At 39.4% G+C, this 20,383-nt stretch overlaps 2 protein-coding genes across 5 annotated transcripts in view; both read right to left on the reverse strand.

Moving 5' to 3' along the window:
* Positions 1-7,503, reverse strand: part of arhgef1 (Rho guanine nucleotide exchange factor (GEF) 1) — a 45,084-nt gene extending 37,581 nt beyond the window's left edge. For 3 of the 4 annotated variants that reach the window (XM_079240467.1, XM_079240468.1, XM_079240465.1), the window contains exon 1: positions 7,448-7,503. The gene's annotated coding sequence lies outside the window, so the exon portion shown is untranslated. The remainder of the gene's footprint in view (positions 1-7,447) is intronic. The other variant, XM_079240466.1, reaches the window with a different exon arrangement.
* Positions 7,504-13,185: 5,682 nt separating this feature from the next.
* On the reverse strand, positions 13,186-20,069 carry erfl1 (Ets2 repressor factor like 1; the record flags this gene model as incomplete). Its single annotated transcript, XM_079241192.1, has 5 exons — positions 13,186-13,997; positions 15,528-15,657; positions 17,276-17,453; positions 19,095-19,329; positions 20,009-20,069. The coding sequence occupies 5 exons, from the start codon at positions 20,067-20,069 to the stop codon at positions 13,186-13,188; spliced, it is 1,416 nt and encodes a 471-aa protein (XP_079097318.1).
* Between the last annotated feature and the right edge of the window lie 314 nt (positions 20,070-20,383).

Below are 20,383 nucleotides of genomic sequence, written 5' to 3' on the forward strand. Positions count from 1 at the left end.
TGTACCTTTGCTCCAAGACAGCCGGTGCATTCATATCCACTAGACAAGAGCCAATTATATAATTTAACCATTACGTAGTGGCTAAAATAAGATTATAGCCAATAGTGCCAGGAAAACACAAGCAGGTTTTCTTTTCCATTGCCTTACATGTTGTCCTTAATTTCTGCAACAAAAGGAAAGCTATTCTTGCTATATTGTTTTACTGCAATAACCTTATCTTGTTTTTAGCTGGACAACACTGCTGCACAAAATCAATAACCTTCAATCATAGGATTTCAGTTGGGTAGACTGCTTTTAATGATACTGGAAAAACCCAATCCCTACATAACTGAGGGAAAGATTCCCCAGTGGATGCTAACATGTTAAGGTTGTTTAACAAACTATCCATATAACAAGCTCCAATCTCCTCTTGTCTCCATCGATACATATTCAAATCAAGCCTAACAGACCTTCACTCTATTCATCTCTCCTTAGAGCAAATGCAAACTCCACTCTCCTACCCCAACAAACTGCCCATCCACTCTCTCCTTATCCCCATATAGAGGTCACCGGCCTCATGGAAATGGCTGATTGGCTGGGCAAATCGACAGGCATGGATTGGCAATCCAGAGTGAACCTCCAGTTTGGCCTAACTGCTTCCATGTGTGTGTGTGTGTGTGTGTGTGTGTGTGTGTGTGTGTGTGTGTGTGTGTGTGTGTGCAGGGAGCAGTAATTGCTAAAGACCAAACAAAGAAATCTCTGATTAGCATTTCTTGGGCAAAAATTGCTCCTGACTAATTCACAAATCTATTTTATGTATCAACAATGCCTGTAAGTTTATTTACACTGCAGCTGATTTTAAGACAAGACCAAACAAAGCTGAAATACCAGGGCTCATACCAAATATTTTGAGTAGGAATTTTAAGGCTTCTAAGGATAACATTGCCAAAATATGCCTCTGTACTTGCACACAGGCACACCATGGTTTCTGATGCTGCAAACCTTATGCCAACGATGTGCAATCCAAGCATGCAACATTCTCTTTTTGTTATCTCTATTTTACTAAAGTGTGCAGTGACTTGACTCAATACTAAGCACAAATCTGTACTGATCATAATCAATATCCAACCTCAACATGAATGACCCATTGTCACTCATCAAAAGCCATAAAACAAGGCTGTTGACTTCCACTTTATTATTTAGCATCCAATAAACCCAACAATTGATGTATTCTCTCAATCAGCAATTTGAAGAGAGAGATATCCAAATTATTTTTGGTATGACAAATTAATTGTGCACTAGCGTGCTTGACAGAACAGTTTCAAGATCAAATCTACCCTGAAATGCAACCACTGCGCATTTTTCCAACCAAAAAGACATTTATGCTCTCACACTGTTTTTCTAAGTAGGTGTCCGATTAAAGTACAACATGTTGTAATCCTTATTAGTTGCACCAAGCATTAACATTCAATTGATGTCAACAAGCAGAAACTGTTTTTTGTGTTGTACTTCTTGAAAATAAAGTTTTGAAGTTTTCAAATGACACTTATACAAAGTAAACACTTATTTCAATGTGACAAATACAAGATTCCTTTTTTGTAAAGGCCAGGGTGCCAACATACAGTCAGCACACTGTCTACACACTCACTTGACTGAAAGAGCTTTCAGCCAACCAAACCCCCCATTTATTCACTCCTCAAGAGTAAACATCATCTGTTGCGTCTAGCCTCGTTTTTTCCACATGGACCCTCAATGAAAGAGCTCATTCTCCATTTCCTCTTGCCTGTACACTTCTCGTCACATCAGCTCACCAGCCGTCCCTCTGACTCACACTTGGACAGATGGATGTAACTCTTTCCATTTTCTAACCTTGTATTATTTTTCTAAGTGTGTAAAGAAACAAGCTGCTTCAGCTCTGGCTTAAAACTTTCACAAAATCCTCTTATCATCAGGTGCAAGAGCACATTGAGACCGGGCTGCATTCATTTTGGACCCTGAAGAGGTCATTCAGTTGTGTGTGTGTTTGTGTCATGACTGCACACACACCTCACATGTCTCAGGCACACACTCTGACCACACATGCTGCGGGGCGAGTTTTATCTACTCTGACAGACAAGTCTGAGTGACAACAGAGAGATGACAGAGATTGGCAGGTGAACACACTGAGCTGCCCATGTGAGCTACTTTCACGGAAAAAAAGTCCTGTCTTATGAATAAGCCCATACCGTATGACTGCCGAACAGCAGCTGGGCTTAGGCTCAGTTAAAACATTTCGTCTAAGGACAGAGCAAAATCAAAACGGATGGAGCTTCTGCTGAGAAAAGAGATTTTTTTTATAGCCTGAGTCTCATATCCAATGTTCAAGTGATAACATAGTTTCCAGTATATAATGTTAGTTATTTCGAGCAGGACAGCAGATTACTGTAACGTGTTGTGTTGTATTACGTATATCAGCTAAGATATAACATATTAACTCATAACGAGACATGATAGATTGCTGAACTTGAATTAGCAATTAATTAAAACTGTTATAGTTGGAGTGGCTGTTTCTGATAAAGTGGATCCACTCTTCATTTCACCTGAAAACACATTTCAAGCTGAAACATTTATAAAATAAGTAACATTTAAAGTAATGAAACTGGTCCAAAATTCAGGCCACACACACACACACGATACACAGTATATATTATCAGTATATATTCCATAAATACAGATTATTATAGCAATAGCATATTGAATAATCCAGGCTATTTATATTGACGTTTTTCCATTTCTGGTTACAGACAACAGAGACTGAAATGTACCTTGTTAGAACTACATGTTAATCTGTAGTAGCTGATTTCACCATGAATACCCGAGTCCCCTATTGCAGACTCGGCTCAGTTTTTCGGGGGCTTTTCCACGTGGACCGAGACTGTGTTCACATTGCACTTTGGTCAAACTAGGCAAACCATTAGAATCATATATATCCACATTCCCACCAACGGTGGCGCTGCACTAGTATTTAGCAAAAGAGAGGACAAGACCCATGTGAAGAAGAAAACTCAGATTTTTCCACTTGCAAGTTAAAAATGCAGACGAAATCATTGCTGTTTTTGGTTTTTATTTTGTCTTATGCAAGTATACTGCAGAAATACACTGAAACAATGACCGCAGTATGAACAACAGACGAGGCAAAGGATTCTTAACGTGATCGATATCCATTTACGTTCTAATGCAATACCACGCCAAATGCAGGAAGTGACTTTTGTTGTAGTCCGCTTCCTGTATTTGGTCTGCTTGATATGGGCCAACACCTGCATTTGCAAGCAGACCAGGTCTGTTTCTTCGATCAAAATCAGAATTCGTTTGGCTTATTCATGTTTCCCTGAATGAAGTGGACTTTCCGACCAAACAGACTCGGATTCAAATCAAAAAGGCTGATGTGAATGTGCACTAACAGATAAAACATTAAAGAGTGGTGCCATCATAGCAAAAGTGTGATAATGCACAAAAAGATATTTATTGTAGGAAATGTTATGTTAAACCTCTTTTCATTTCACACATTCAGGCTTGACTCTTTAGGACATTAATATGTGTAATAATGATGTAGCGGAAGGCTTTTGTGAATGGACAATAACTAATTACCACGCTCAAATGTAGGAGTGTAATGCACAGTTATTATACCACACCATCATGTAATGAAGTATTTTTATAGTCATTTCATTATTGCAATATTCAGTATCCATAACTTGCATATTGTGTTCTGCCAACATCATTAAGCCCTAGTAAAATGGAATAATCACTCCAAATTCTTCCTAACAGTAAAATGAGACTGAATTGGGTTGCCTGTATCTTTGTGTTGGCACTGCAGTGGACTGGCGACCTGTCCAGGGTGTACCCTGCCGTTCGCCCGCTAAATCGCCTGTTCTTCTCAATAAGGCTCACACTAGGTGGGGGTTTACACTTTGTGCATGCAAGAGTGCACATGGCTACAGTGAGGTGTTAAACTGTAATTATCTATTAGAGCAAGGATTTTTGCATCAGGAAATTCACATCCCTGCTTTTAGCTTAGAGGCATTAATACATGTTACAACTATCTCATCTCTGCAAACCTGCCAAATCCCTTCCTGCAAGTTATCGGGCTCTCCTCTTTTATTTAGCCTAAAATCATATATCTCTACAGCATTTGTACATGCAACTTAATCAGTGATTTTGATGACAATAGGTGCCTTTCAAAATGTGGTCAAGAAGATGTAAAAAGTTCAGCATCTTATGACATAACAGATTACAGTTGAGTGGAAGACTGCAGACGTAAAATCAAAGTGAGAAATGAACAGAAATAAACAAAACATCCACATCAGCTCATATGGCTTCTGCAGTTACTTTCTGAAGCTTTTAATAAACTCTCGTAATACAAATAACTTCACAACACACTTCTGGCAAGCCATTTGTGTAAAATCATCTAAATACCAAGACTGAAATAGTAAAATGAATTGAGCTGTTGCTAATTTCATTACTTCCACCTGTCACACTGTCTTTTCTGCTGTAACTCTGCTGTATCTGTTTATGATGCACAAAAAGAGAAATCTGGTCTCAAAGTGATTTCCTCAAGAAAATCTAAAAGAGCATTTCTTGATAACTTAACTGAAGCAGCATGAACAGACTGGGTAACCACAAGGAACTATCAGTTTGAGGCTAACCTGGTTAATGACCCAGTAACAACTACAAGTAAGGAACTGACATACCATTATAACATATCAATAACTGATCTTTGCAAAGGCTGCAGAACTACACCATAGAAGATCCCAATGTGCCACAACACAGCGGTGACATTAGCTGCGGTTTCAGGTAAAATGTTTGCCGCAGCGCAGCATAACCATCGTCTCATGCACTACTCTGCACACTTACTTCTAACTTCACCCCTCCTCAACCTCTGAGCTCACACTGGCCGGTGTAACCTTAAGTCAATATCATGAGTAATTGAACAGATTACCTCTATTATCATTAAATAGCAATCATTTCCGTATCATTTTACTTTTAGCCCTCATAGCTAACTGAAATTTTGTGTTGCAAATATTTTCATAACACGAGCAGACATTGTGAAATAAGTTAAATTAAAACACACAAAATTCTAAAAATATATGTTCGTGTCATTAGTATTTTTCCATATTTAGAGAAATTTAGATTTCCAAACACTGTAAATAATTGACATAGGCAAGATGAGATTGATTATTGGTTTCAATTAATTGCCCAGTTGTACACTCTGAACTCATGCAGGGAGAACCAGTAGGTTTCACCACTAGATTCACCATTCTGTCTCTCATTATCTGCTGCCTGTTCGTCAAACTTACTGCAGCCAGAAAAGAATACCTGTATTCCCTTTGAAGTCCACGCCTGACTACAGTAAATTATCAGCTTGCCAGCAACACAGCTCCAAGCCCTTAGGACACCCCCTGGCTGTTCAACTGTGGGTGCCATTACCTGTCATTCCAGCTGTTGGGCATCTTTCATTGACACTGACAACCTCACTGTGGTACTACCCGGGCTTAATGTTCTGCCCCTTAACAGTCAGTGGATGTGGGTGAGTTTTTGTAGGCCTATAACAATGGAGAAAGAGACAGGGAGGGAGAGAGCAGCACAGCAACTCTGATATAGTCAACATTCCTCTAAAAGGAAGAGAAGGTAGCCTTTAGGCTCCAGACAAGCCTGCACTTGCAAAACATGGGAAGAGAAAGACGACAAGTGCAGTGCTCCTCTAGTCTAACAGAGCGTAACAGGAAGTGGCAAGGCCTGCTTCACATGGGGCCTCTTGGGTGCAGCGTCTGGCTGGGAATACGTCACAGTTTCAAAAAACCACCAGCTGCAACACCCTTCACACAATCCATCGAATAATGGACAAACTTAAAAGTTGTTAACATGCACTGGAATTTTAATATTGCTTAAGCAGAGCTCAGGCGTGCAGAGCATGGAGGTGTAAATGGCACAAATGAAAGCACAAAACTAGCCTGATCACCTGTTCTTTGTGTTGTTAATAAAAAACGTGAAGGCTTACTGGTATGCTCAACCTACAGAGAGGGTAATCTTTACTTGATGATGGCGGAGACATAATGAAGTACAACATAATTTGCAGTAATTAGTTTGCGGCAAAGGCAGGAAATTCTGCACACAAATGCCCTATGTCTCACAAAGCAAAATCATTACTGATAATCAATAATGCGCAGACACTAATTATTGAACACTGTCTACACTGAAGCCCCCATTCTATATAGTCTGATCTGATCAGTGAGTGGTCTGGAAAGGGAAGGACCCCCTTTCATGTTGAGGAAAACATTTTTTTTTTTTTTTTTTACTGATTAAGGTTCATAGAAATAAAAAAAATTTATCACAAAACGCTTAAGGACCCTGTAATCATAATCCTGGGTGCAACTATGTGAACTCTGCTTAAGACAGGCCATGAAGTGTTTTTTAAAAGTTTGTTTATGAAAGATAATTCAAAGTTCTATCTTGATGTAAAAAAATTAAGCTACTTTGGGGTCCACAGAGACCCAAATCTGGAAGGTTATTACAAATAATCACATTAGTGCAACATTTGCACTAATGAAAAATCAAAACCCTTAACTTGAACTTGGTATCAGTCTCTAAATTCAAGTAGTCCAACGTGGTCCAGTGTCAGTATGAATGCAGCTAAACTGCCCAATTCTCTGCATAAACTGGCCCGAGTCCAACACACAGCCTGACCAAATCTGGCAACAAGTATTGGACCAGGGTTGGCAGACTTCTGGCGATTTGTTGCCAGATTACAGACTTCTGGCGATTTGTTGCCAGATTACAGCTGAGTTTGCCAACAAGTATCCTACCTCGGCCCATTTCAGCTGGGCACCTGATACATTGGAAAAGAACATCTGTAACAATATATATATATATATATATATATATATATATATATATATATATATATATATATATATATATTACAAGTCATCTGCAACAAACTTCCCGCTGCAACCAATGATATAACTCAACTCCCTTTGGGAATATTACACTGATTTGTGGCCTGGTATAAATACACAATTGCATAAATTGTCAATGGATTTGCCAGAAAATACACAACTCTGCTACCTGAAGAAGTTTTACCCAACTACAGGCAACCTCCAAGCTTCTCACACACTGTAGCTGCAAGTTTTTCAAAAGACCCACATTACATGTCCGTGGAGTGGGGGGGGAAAAAAACTTGCGAGAACTACAACTAAACCCGTTATTAACTCAATATTTCTCCAAATTGAGACGAGATGCCGTGCAGCCATCCGAGCACCGCATTCCTGTATGCGGACGCTGCCGTCTGCGGCTCGGGTTGTGAGAGGGGAGTTAAGCCATTACCGTCGGTAAAACAAACATCCATGTCGGCTTTAAATGTTCCAAAACAAAGCCGAAAACATTCAGACGTCTTATAAACTTCGTTAGAAGGTTGTTTAAGTGATGTGCTTACCCGTAAATAGTGAGAAAGCGACGGGCGAAACGTCTAATGGGTTTCCTGCTCGAAAGTTGCCGTGTGTCAGTGGGGGAAAAAAAACATAGTACGCGGAAGTACACATGAAAAAAAAAAACGGCTTTGAGTAATGAGCTCAGAAAAAAATAGCAACTTAATGTTTAAAACGTACAGAGCTGACCACAGTACTAAATACAAACAAGCAGCAGTGATATAACTCTTTGTCTCAAGCTGTTGTTTCACGGCTTAATGGTAAGAAAAAGAAAAAGTAATGTAGACTATTTGAAAGGCTTGTTTCCGCACTGTGTTACACAGTAACTGGTCCCCACTGAGTCCACCGCATCATCCTGAGCTGATCCACAGACACGAAGGGCTTCTTTAGGCTACTATTTACATGCGGTATTGATTATCATTTTGTGAAAGTGTAAGACTAAGTATTTGTCCAAGACTGCCCATGGAAAAATGTGCATGTTTTACCACTGTACTGAGAACAGTACAGTGGTAAAACATATACTATTCTACGTATAGTTTGGACCCCAATAAGACATTTGGATATTTAGATGATATTGGGTAAGATCTGTATTTAACTTAGGTGAAAACTGGAAAGTTGCTCTCTTACCAAATTAACGAATATGTATTATACGTTTGTCTTTACAAATGATGCAAAGCTTTACACAATTAGTTCACAAAAAACGTCAGGCCTACAAAACAAAGATGGTAAAAAAAAAAAAATTTTTAAAAAAAAAAAAGCAAAGTTACAACACAACGTACAACAGTTCAAACAATAAAGAAAGAATTGTAAAAAAAAAAAAAAAAAAAAAAAAAAAGAATTGTAAAAAAAAGAATACATAAATAAATAATCAGGAAATGTTCACATTAACTAGTAAAATACACACTGAAGCCTATCAATGAATGAGTAGGACCAAAATCTAAGATCTATTTTAAAAAATCATCAAATGTTGATCATATTAATTTTATTGTCTTTTTCTTCTTCTTTTTTCCTATTTTCTTCATCCTCTTACTAGTAGAATTGTAACTTTGTGCACTTGTTTGCTTCATATATGGAATGTCCTATATAAATTAAATTACCTTGACTTACCTTGTTTTCTTTATTTCTTCAGTATTTTTTTTAGTCTAAAGCATTGTGGCGAAATAATCGATTCTTTGTCATATAATGAAACTATTTAAATGAACTGTCTGTGAAATCACGACAAGTGTCTCCAGAGTTCAGCTCCAGGTTCAAACTTCATTCTCTCATAAGGTCATTGTTTCATGTCTATTTTCATCCCTCTGGCGCCACACTGTGGACAAACGTGGTCACGAACAGCCGATCTGCATTTTAACGACAGTATAATGAGGGTCATTTGTTTTTGGCCCTCAGAACAGAAATATCTGAACCTTTATAAAAGTGGAAAAAACCCCAATAATAATATTAAGTCCGCACTGCAGCAGCACTCAGAATCATTGGAAGAGGGGCAACAAAAGAATAATGTTTATAAAAGTAAAAAATGCAAAGATCATGTCTGTGATGGACATAAAATTAAAGAATACAAAGAGATCCCTGGACAAAAGCAGCCAATATGTGTGTGTGTGTGTGTATATATATATATATATACACATTTAAGGCCGGCTACTGAAAACAACATATCTCAATATTGATTCAACATTGGTATGTTCTGTTCATTTCATGAAATAGTGGCTTATTCAATGCTTTTGTAGTACTCTTCACATCACTCCTTATCAACAGCACAGAGATATAGGAACATTTTGATAAGTCATTTGCCAGACCTATGTATGTTCCACCTAATTATTTATTTATTGATTAACAAACTAGTCATTAGTTTTACTTGAAAAGAATGTTTTATTAATATCCAAATAGTTTTTCTGGAGTATTAGGTGAAAAAATGACAAAATACATCAAAATTAATATAAATGTTAAATTGAGCTGAGAAAACTGAAGACTTTCAGTATCAACACTGACATTTTACCATAGTTTATCAGTCACTCACTGAATCGGCTTTGACCTTCAACATTTCATCCAAGAATCACTCACTCACCACCAATCAGAAAACTAAACTCTCCTGCATAATAAAGCGGGCCAGCAAAAAGAGTGGTTCATCCCACATCCCCAGAATGTCAAATTCTGGTTTCTCTGACCATAGACCAGTTTTCCACTTGTCCTCAGTTCATTCTAAATAAGATTTGATCTAGTGAAGATGACATTGCTTTGGGAACATTTGGCTTCTTTTTTGTTTTGACAGATTTGCATTTGTAGATTGTACCATGAACTTTTTACAGACTGGATTTTCAGGAAGGTTCCTGAGGTTGTGCACTGATTTTATACCCAAAACATACAGTTCGGATTTTCAGATGAGTGTGTTTGTTTAACATGCATCTTTTATGAATATTTAAATGATTCAATCTACCACTGATGATAAAATACAAAAGGTTTCACAGTTTCACTGTAGAAAATGTGTGGACACAGATTTTTTTTTGCTAATTTTATTAAGTGCCACCCATCTTTACTTCTGATACTCTGCATCTCTAAGGTTCTCTTTTTATACCACTTCATTACGTCCTATGACTATAATCTTCTAGGACCAGCACTTATTTCGCAATAAGTTTCCATTTATTATTTAGTTTAGAGGATGGTAACATTTTTACAAAGCACAACTAAAACTTCTTCACCACATATGAGAGGGATGAGCAAAGTCTGGCCTCAGATGTTAAGTCCTGGGAAAATTGTGTAAAGATAAGAATGTCGTCAACCAGTACCGAGTAAAAATGAATAAAATAATGTATCATTCAACACCAGATATGGAGAACATTCAGAATAATGAAGACTGAAACATTTCGTATCACAGCTCTTCCTAACACATTCAACTTCTCATTCTGCTCACGTTGCTCTTCATCATCTCATTCATGGTCACAAATGTGTGTGTTTTTTTTAACTGTGGAGGTATTCCCTTATGTTTTTAGGCTTCACGCATGGCAAATTTTCTGTTCTTAAGATCTCAGGGAAATGTTTCTTTTTTTATCACTTAGATAAGGAAACTTGTGTAAGTACTGTAATAGAACATGAAAAAGTAAATGTGAACCTTTTATGCATTAAAATGTTAACATCCGAATGGAAAATTGTGCATGTGATGTACTTAGCGTACTTAATGAATGAACTTCTACTCAACTGCAATTTTTATTGCATTCTTCTTATCATTAGCACATGCTTTATGTCTGTGTCTTACCGGCTTATGAAAGAAAGTATGAGAGGAAAGCAGCAGAACAGTAGTTTACATGCATAAAATTAGCCCAATTATATTGAATGTTGCTTTATTAACAGAATGTATAAACTACTAATGAATTCATGCTTAATTCAATTAGCAGTGTGTGTGATTGTTTGCTGTGCTTTCAGCGTTTTAAATGTGCATGACGTTCTCAGCATGACAGTTTGCAGATTACTTTTAGTAATCTGATTATTTAGTCAATGCTTTCATTTTATGAGTATGATCTAATTAAATGGGAAAGCAGAAATCCATACCAGTTTGCTTGAAAATTGCCAAATATTTTACTTTTAATAAACATGATTTCCCAAATCATTGTTTGTGTCTACTCAGGTCAGTTTTCTCCACAGCTGCACAAACAGATGGATTATTACTACTGTCGGCTGATTTAATAATTTAACAAAACTGATAACAAAAAATCTGTACTAAAATTCTGAAGTTATCATCCTCTAACTTGAAATTATTTAACTTTTTTCTTACCTAAAAGCTGTTTATTTTAAAGAAGCAACAAGTGTCAATAAAGGTTTTATTTGTATAATGCAGTAAGTAGTCAAATAAAGTTTTTTTGTTTTTATAACAAAATATTTGATTTTTTGAGTAAAATTTCCACAAAGAATTTAACAATCATGAGAGAAATTGAATTTTAAACCTTTTCATCTTGTTGTTGCTGTCACACAATGAATGCATTAAACAAACAGAACAACAGCCCACTATCCAGAATAATATTTATTGCTTTTGAAGATATTAATCTTTTTCTTCTTTTTGCACTTTCCATTTTTCCTCTTTACAGTAAAACAAAGAAAGGTGACCGGTAAACTCACTGCATTGTCAATTTTTGGATGTGCACACACATAGACACACAAAGGAAACGGTATTTACAGCGGTTGGTTAGTGAACTTCACATGGAGGTGAATGGAGGCCTCTCCTGGAACAACTCAACAAACATAGAGCTTTACATTAACTTTACAATAGAGCTTTCACAACTGATCATTAAACCGCCACTGCTTGACAAACCATGGTCTGCAAAGGTGAAGAAACTGTACATTAGTGTTCACTGTGCTAAGAAACTGGGTCGTAGAAAGGATGTTGCTCATTGGATTTGGGGAGAGCAAAGATAAACTGTTTTAGTAAATATTTTTTCCCACTCTTTAATGTCTCATTGCAGACCAAATATCCCTGCTGCTGCTGCTGGCATGGGCGAAAAACATTGATTGAAAAATAATCAAAACACATTTTGAGGGGGGGGGGGGTTTAAAAAAAGAAAATGCAAAGACCAATATTATTCACATTTGACTAATTACAGTACAGTTACACTGGATGAATGCTAAGTAGAAAAATAAGTCTACCAGCATGTTTTTAGAACCCAAAGGGTTTGTTCACTGGGCAGCTGGCAAAAATGACCAAAGGGCACAATTAACCAGGGTTGAGGAAATCTGAAACAATTCCCAGCGTGAACTCTGTCCTCATCCTCAAAATAAAAAAACATCTTCAGAGTGCAGAAATTCTGCCATTAATAATTTAAACTTTGATACACCTAAGCTTATAATTTTCCAACATATTTAAATACTGAATTAAATCACAACAATACAGCTAAATCTTATCATAGTGAATAATAATTAAATGTCATGTACACCATATTAAAATATATACACGGAAATATCCATACAAATTTTTAATTGGTCCAACTCCATCTGCTCTCTTTTTCTTTCCTTTTAGAAAATGTGCAAGAAACCACCAGACAAAGTAAATATTCACAGACTGACACAGTTAACACTGATTTAAAAACAAAAAATCAGCATTTAAGTGAACCCACAAGAAATAGCAGTTACATTGTTTGTTTTTTTTAAAAAGTGCAAACTAATTGAAGGAGGACCAACTATCCCTCAGGATTACAAAGATGAGGCGATTCTTTCAGTGAAATGACCACTAGGTGGCAATATTTGCATATGTCTTTGAAGCTCATTTCTGTGTATAATCCAAATCTAAAGAATTAGAAGACAGCTGTAAAATTGGATCGATCTGAGTATTATTTGTTCTGTTAGAATAAGGATGTCGTTTGTTGATAATTTTCAAGACAGTAATTGCTGTGTTGTAATTTATCACCTCGTTGACTTCTCTGCAACAATCAGCAGCAAACTGGAGAGTTCTGCTGCTGGTAACCTGGGGCAAATGTTTCTTTTGAAAGATCGGAACAAAAAGGGCAAGAAGGTGATGCAGGCAGCCGACACCCTGTGAATTGATCACCTAATATATTCTAAGCAGGTTGTAGTCAACTTAAAACTTACATAGAAAACAAAAAAATGATGAAACTGCTTTTCTTGGAAAAAAAAAAAACCCATCAAGCGTGACTGAGTGTTTAATCATTCAAAGCTGAAAAAAAATGTATCAGAAATGACAGGAGAGAAGAAGAGAGTTATTAGAGTATTGACTGGTAAGATGGTTGATGCATCACAAAATGTCTTAGCTGTGTATCATTTTGAGAGTCTCTGTCTCCCTGTGTCTTTCATGCAGAGCCATGGAAGGGGAAAGCGATGGAGGCAGGGATGGAGGAGGAGGAGAGATGGGCATCAGACTCTTCAGAGGATGAGGGGACACTGGCGGGGGAAGAGACGTGATGGACGGCAGCACGCTTGCTTTCTTTCCATCCAACAAGATCTGCGATCGGTTTGCCAGGCTGGACTCCTTCCTGATGCCAAATTCATGCTCGTTCTCCGAGCTGCAGTCGCTCAGATCCGTAATTTCCAGGTCTGAGTCTGACTCTGGGTCCTGCTTCACCCCTCCTCTCCTCTCTGTGGGGCTCTGCTGGCCTGTCCCAGTTCCAGTTCCTAAGCTGACCGCTCCCAGCCCCAGACTCAGTCCTGTGCCTGGGGGATTGACCTCCACTCTTTCCCTTTCCCCCAGTGCCACCCCATTGCCAATATCTGTCCGACCCATTGACAGGCTCCCCGGGTAGGGCGGCAGGCAGAGTCTGGCTGGCTGACCACCCGTCGTGCCGTTTGTCCCACCGGTTTGCCCTGCTGCTCCCCTCTCACCCCCACCTGCCTCCGCTGGGGGGAGCAGGGAGGAAAAGGGGTGAGGCAGCTGTGAAAGGCTGCTTTGCAAAGGGTTGGGGTAGAACTGGGAGGGGTAGAGAGAGCCAGGGGGCAGTTTGGGGCAGTTATTGAGAGAGAAGGCCCCTGGGAGGTAAGGGTTGAAGCCCCAGGGGTAGTCAAAGGGTGGGTTGCGAGGGTAAGGGCCCAGCAGGGACGGGGGTTTGGAGTAGCATGGGGCACCTAGGACAGAGAAGATCCAGAGATGGAGGTTAAGTCTCAGAAGGGGCAAAGGTTTCCTGACATACAACATCTAAGAATGTTCACTAATTATTGTCAGTGGTATTAGCAATTCTAATCAGGAGCCACAGGGGCTAATTCTGGCACAGTTGCTTTCAACAAAAAAAACCTGATGGTTCATTTATGCATGCCAGTACTGTGTAACACACCCGCTTCACACTGCTGCAAAACACATGTGAGCACAAAGATTCTGCACTGCAGCAAAAATTGATCAAAAGGAACTCAAATCTTCCAAATGGCTGATCATTTTTTGTGAGTTTGAAATGAAATTTGAGGAAACCCTGTTTTGATAGTAAATGAACGCAGTTGCATTAATGAAAAATGTAACAAATAAATAATGTTGATCTCATGTTCTAACATGGCACTGTATCATTTCAGATGAAACATTTTTCCAATTAAACACTGCACAGCCTTTTAATTCAGTTCCCTGTAAGCATCATTTCATAACTGAAAAGGGGGGTAAATATTAGGTGATGCGGGGATTAAATTTTCATGAACAAACAAAAGTATTCCCTCTCAACCAACTCCACTTCCTTCCAAATGACATCCAACTCAGAGATTCTGTCTCTGCTGCACCCTCCATCTCTCCCAGCCTGACTCTTTCTCGCGTTCACTCGGTTATTTACTATGCAGGGCTAATTTGACAGTGGTGAAGTCTCTGCATGCTGGGCCAGGAGTAGCTGGCAGACACATGAATATTGAATCACTCAGGCAGGCCTCACTTGCTTATGAAAACACAGTAATGGGCGCCCACAGGCCACAAACTGAAGCCTGCACCCTCAATTAGGGCCTTCCTGCCTGGGAAGGGATTAGGACAGCGGGGACACATGGGAGGGAAAGGAGGGTGAGAAGAGAAGAAGGGGGGGAATAGGACCTGAGGACAAACGGAGGGGAGAGGAAGGAGGTGGGGTGCAGGTTTTGTGATGAGGATTGCATGTGTGTGCGAGTACTTCTGTTTACATGTTGCAGAATTGAGTGCATTCTGATGCACATATAGAGCGTGCAGAGATACAAACAACAGCAAATGTTAGCGCTAACACACCAGTGCTTTTCAGCTGCTTGTTGGCGCTTGTGTGTCGAGACGAAGGAGGAAAAATGCAAACAATCATGCTGAACAGGTGGAGGATTTCTCCAGACTTCAGCTTGTTTTCTTGCCACTGCAAACATGCATAATTCACAAGCTAACCTGGCCTCTCAGCTGAAGCGCAACTACACTGCAGGCTGCTGTGGAACAGCCATCTCTCTTATGTCCTTTAACAATAAATGTTCATGCCTCCCCATATCCTCGTTCCTCTCTCTGCTGTCCTTTCCCTCTTCCTCCTCCTCCTCCCTTTTGTTTAAAATCTCTTTTCTGCTGCCCATACAACCTTCATATAAACTAAGTTTGTCCTTGTTATCTCAGCAATGTGCGAGGAAATCTCATCGTGTACCAGCATGTAAGAAGCACAAACTTTTCATTTTCCTTTAGCTCACCTGAACTGAGAAAAGGAAATGTGTCCAGTCTCAGTTTATCTCCTTCGGGTGCTGGTGCCGTGGTCCCCCGATCAAACAGGGATGTTCCTCTGCCGGTGTCGGGCAAACGAGGAAATAAAGACTGGATGGCCTGAGTGACAAAAAAAAAAAAAAAAATGGGGAAAAAAGAAGAAAGTTTTTAGAAAAATATGTTTTTGCCATAAAAAAAAACAAAAACTGTTAAGCTGAGTACATGTGCTTTTGCACCATGCAGGGTAACGTCATGTGTTGACAGCAGCACTCCGCAGAGTGTGATGCAAACAGTAACACAGTCACAGCAAGGACAGGATAAAAAGGGCTGCCGTGGGACTTAGTGTAAAAGGGAGGTAGGAGGACGCAGAGGCTAAACAGACTCAAAGGGAGGAAAAGTACAGAGTCAAATGGAGAGCAGCGATTAAGTTTGTGGGCACAAAGGATAAATGACAAGAAGAAAATGAGATTGCAGGCTAGTTTGTGTGAAGGGACACAAGACTAATAGGAAAGATGTGAGAGAATGACATCCATTCAGGAAGTAGGGCAGCCGACAATGTGTGTGTGTGTGTGTGTGTGTGTGTGTGTGTGTGCGTGCGTGTGTGTATTCCTCTCTTTTAATATGTGAAAGAGCAGAAGACAAGGTAGAATAATTTTAACAGTTGAATCTTAGGAATCAAGGGGACAAAGGGGGGATTTTTTTCCCCCTAGCGTGACTGTGGATCAATAGTATCTGTCACCCTCGCAGCCCTAAGTTTCAAAAGGCGAGACTGTACTTCCAAGCTGGGAGATCTACGTTGCTTAACAAACCGCATTAATGACCCGCCATTGATCTGATCTGATGCGACCCCTTTGCTTTCTATTTCTTTCATTTTCAATCGATGACAGATGGATACGCCATTGTAGACAAGGATAAGAGAAGGAGGGGATAATGTCTTCTTTTGTTTTAAGGGCAAGTTAAAACCATCCCTCTGCTTGGTCTCCTTCAGACTCTGCATCTCTTTATCCCGTCTTAACAGCGGCACAGACAAATGATGGATGTATTCGCCTAATACTGTACCTTCAAGTAACTTTCTAGGACGTCAGTTGTCCGAAATGAAATTGAATGCACACCAGCACTTACATCCAAGACAAAAATTAGTCTTCTTCGACAAATTGTGCGTCTACATCTATAATTTAGAGTCAAAATTGAAACATTCAATTGAATTAAAAAAAAAAAAATCCTCTAAATATCTAAGCACTTTGATACACAAGAAAAGTCAAAGCATTATTTTTGATCCAATTTAGGACATTTTTGTTCATGCCGCGCTCTTTCACTGTTCTCATACAATTTATATCTGTAAAAATTTTACAATCTCTCAGGGCAAATGATAAGTGAACGCTAAGCTATTATGACCACCATTAGAGATCATGAATAAAAGATAGCAGGGATGAGAACCACCACTCTCTTGTTAAAAAAAAAATGCATTGCACAGCAGGGGCCTGAGAAATATAAGAACAAAAATCACAAGAGTGGAGTGCTTTTCAGTTGTTGAAATCAAATCATTGTTGATAAAAAATTAAAGAGTAGAATAAGGTGTTAAGGTGCATTTCATCATTTTTTTCTTCGCACCAAGTTTACTTTCTTGTATCACCTTTTGAAAGCCCTTTTGTTGAAGGCATGATTAACTATCATATAGTTGATATTTCAACTTTATGTATACATATGTCTGAAAAGCCATCCATGCTAGCCTCCATACCTCTGGGCTGCAGTCTGGTGTGGCAGAACCTCCATTGAAGTGGTTCTGGGCCAGAAAGAAGGGAGAGTTGGCCATGTCCAGGATGGGGTAGTTCACCAGCACCACCTTACTGAAGTTAAACTTGTAGGTGAAACGCTTTCCTTTAGTTTTGTGCAAAATCCGCTTGTTGTAGTAATACCTGCATAAGAGGGAGGAGAGGGTATTGACATAGGGATGGAGAGGTGATAAAGGATAAAGGAAAAAGGAAAAGAGGAGGGAAGGATTATTTTAATGCTCGCATCAAGGTTCTGTGTTTCCTCACTGTAAGAAAAGAATAAGTAAACAACTTTAGTGCTGTGAGGCAAAGAACCATGCTGATTTCCCACTGTTTTTATTCATCTCCTCCTCTCGCAAATCAATTCATGTCTCACTGCCTTTATTCAATACAATGAGGGGTTTTTTTCAAAAGGAAAATTTTACTAAGCTGTGTAAAAAAAAAAAAAAAAACGAGCTGCAAAAGAACCCCCAACCAAACAAACAAAAGAAACAAAAAGGCCAACTTTGTTTGAACTGCAAACACACCAATAATACACAACAAATATTTCCTTTCATTAGGAAATGAAATCATTTCACAAATAAAAAGACCTAATACGGACACCATGATGAAATATTACATGAGCTATGGAAACAAACAAATTCATTTCTTCAAAAGAAAACAAAAAGCATCAATTTATCAGATACTGTTTACACTTTGAGTGTTTAGTTCGAACCATCAGAAACTGCTTGGACTAATGTAAATGTACAAGCCGAAGCTATCACAATTTACAACTGCAAAGCACATTTAGAAAGAGGTGCTACAACAAGACTGGTCTCCATGGTAACAACCTCTGGTGTCTCCCGCTGGGCATGTCAAGCTGTCATCATGCCAGTTTCCTTTACCACCCACAGAGGTGTCGCAGTGTACAGTGTGCCACAATGCCGGGGTTGATTGGTGGTAAACACAGAGCCATCTGGCCCAGGTAAAGGAGCTGAGGTCGGGGATGCAACAAATAAAAAAAAAAACAAAAACCAACAACTGGGGAATATGTCATCAAGAGATAAGAAGGTTAAATCTTAGGAGTTCCTCCATATGTTTGGTTCCCATTCTTTCATCAATACCAGTGAGTAGCAAATGCAGAATGCATTACACAGCCTCAGCAGTAAATAGTTTGAGCAGCGCCTCATTATGCAGACGCACACCATATCAACAAAAACAGCAGCATGTACATATCAGCACAGTGGCTGAACTCAGTGCAATGATGTGTACATGTTTTGCTTTGCGTGGCAATTGTGCCATGGCCCTTAATTGAGCAATTAAGTGAGGCTAATTAAGAAGGCTAATTGTGGCCCCAGCTAATTCATAACAATTAGACTCCGACGACAGCCCCTATTAACAAGGGGCCAAAGAAAGCCGAGGGGAGGGGGGTCGGAGAATAAGTTGGGGTTGTGAGTATTTGCATAAGAGAATTGTGTGAATGATTGGGGATGTAAACCGCAAACTTGAACTTGTTTTAACTTCGGTGTTGAGCAGATTCTCTGTTCTGAAGATGTCCAAGCAATTTCACTGTATAGCTGCATTTTGAAATCCTTATTGAATTTTTTATTTGGCAGCTGAATGGTGAACTTTCCATTAGGATGTCAACAGATAAGGAGAAATTGAGGGTATTGATGTTTCCCTGGAAAAAGTCCCACCTTTATCTTTCCACTTTCAGCAACATGGAAAAGCGAGATGTTAAGTGCGGATTAAACAAATAATGCATTCTGAGGGTGATAAGTATTGTCTTATCTGATTCTAACGTACCTCAGAGCCCTGCTCAGCTTGTCATAGTTCATGTGAGGTTTGCATTTCCTTATCCCCCACAGCCTGGCCACCTCATCTGGGTCCTTGATGACGAACTCTCCGTAATCTCCCTGCCAGGCGATCACGCCCTGGTACTCCTCCTTCTGCAGAAGCTCTAGAATGAAGTGCCACAGCTGGATCTGCCTGGAGCCAGGACTCGACTCGGGCTTGTAGGCCCAGTCTGGGAAGGCAAACCCTGCGCAGAGATAGTAAGGAAAAAACAAGAGGATGAGGTTAAGGCCTGTCGTTTGTCCTGCCGCTCGCTCGGGGGGGGGGGGGGGGGGGGGGGGGGGGATTGCTGTCTGAATGACTGATGAGTGATGGAGGTGAGGGATGATGTGTTTAATATCACAGCATGTGCCTTGAGCAATGTTAGTCTGTGTTAATGCCCTCTAGCCTCAACAGATTGGTCAGCGGGATGATGACAGCTCGCTGGGGGAGATCTGATTGATGCTGCTTGAGTCTGAATTTTAAAAGCCAACTGTATGCACATCATAGATGAAGTTGGGTAGCTTTTTGACTCAGTGCAGAGTAAATCTGGCTCTAGCTAGCCTCATGAAAACACAAGAAACAGAGCCAATTACCACCAGACACTCAATTTGCTTGCCGATGAGGTTGCGTGGTTATTTTAATTTTTTTTAAAGCTAAATATCAAATATGGATTTCATCATGTTATTTTGATGATGATGGTGATGTTTCTTAAGTTTAGTCAGAACTGAATTTACTTGTTTTGGCTATTTGGTCTTGGACTATATTTGGAGAGTTCTTTGAAGTATTTAAAATAAAAACTTTGAGCAGATTTGAGACAAAAAAAAAACAAAGGAAAGATAAAGCCTCCTGCCTCTAAGTCAGAGAACCATGATGACAGTACTGACCTGGTGTCCAAAGGGCGGGCACAGGGGGGAGCAGCAAATCACTGACGCAGTTGCAGTCCATGCCTCCAACACCTGCAACAAAACAAAGAAGATGGTCAGACTTCTGACACTAAAAACCAGAGCAGATGGGATTTGACAGAAAAAAATCATTCACTTAAGCAATAGTTACCCAAGTTTATTCCAGTAAGTTGAAATTGAAGAGTTTAAACTTTGCTGAAAATTGAAGTATTGCATAAGGGTCTAAAGAACTGCCATGAGTTCAAAATGATACATTAAATCGATGTGAAATATAGCAAGGTTATGTTTCATATGTCTTTGGTGCAGATAAGGTGTTTGATGGATGTGGTCTTGTATGGCCACCTGAGGCTGTGTCTG

The sequence above is a fragment of the Telmatherina bonti genome, assembly GCF_933228915.1.
Source record: "Telmatherina bonti genome assembly, chromosome: 5".
NCBI classification, from domain to species: domain Eukaryota; kingdom Metazoa; phylum Chordata; class Actinopteri; order Atheriniformes; family Telmatherinidae; genus Telmatherina; species Telmatherina bonti.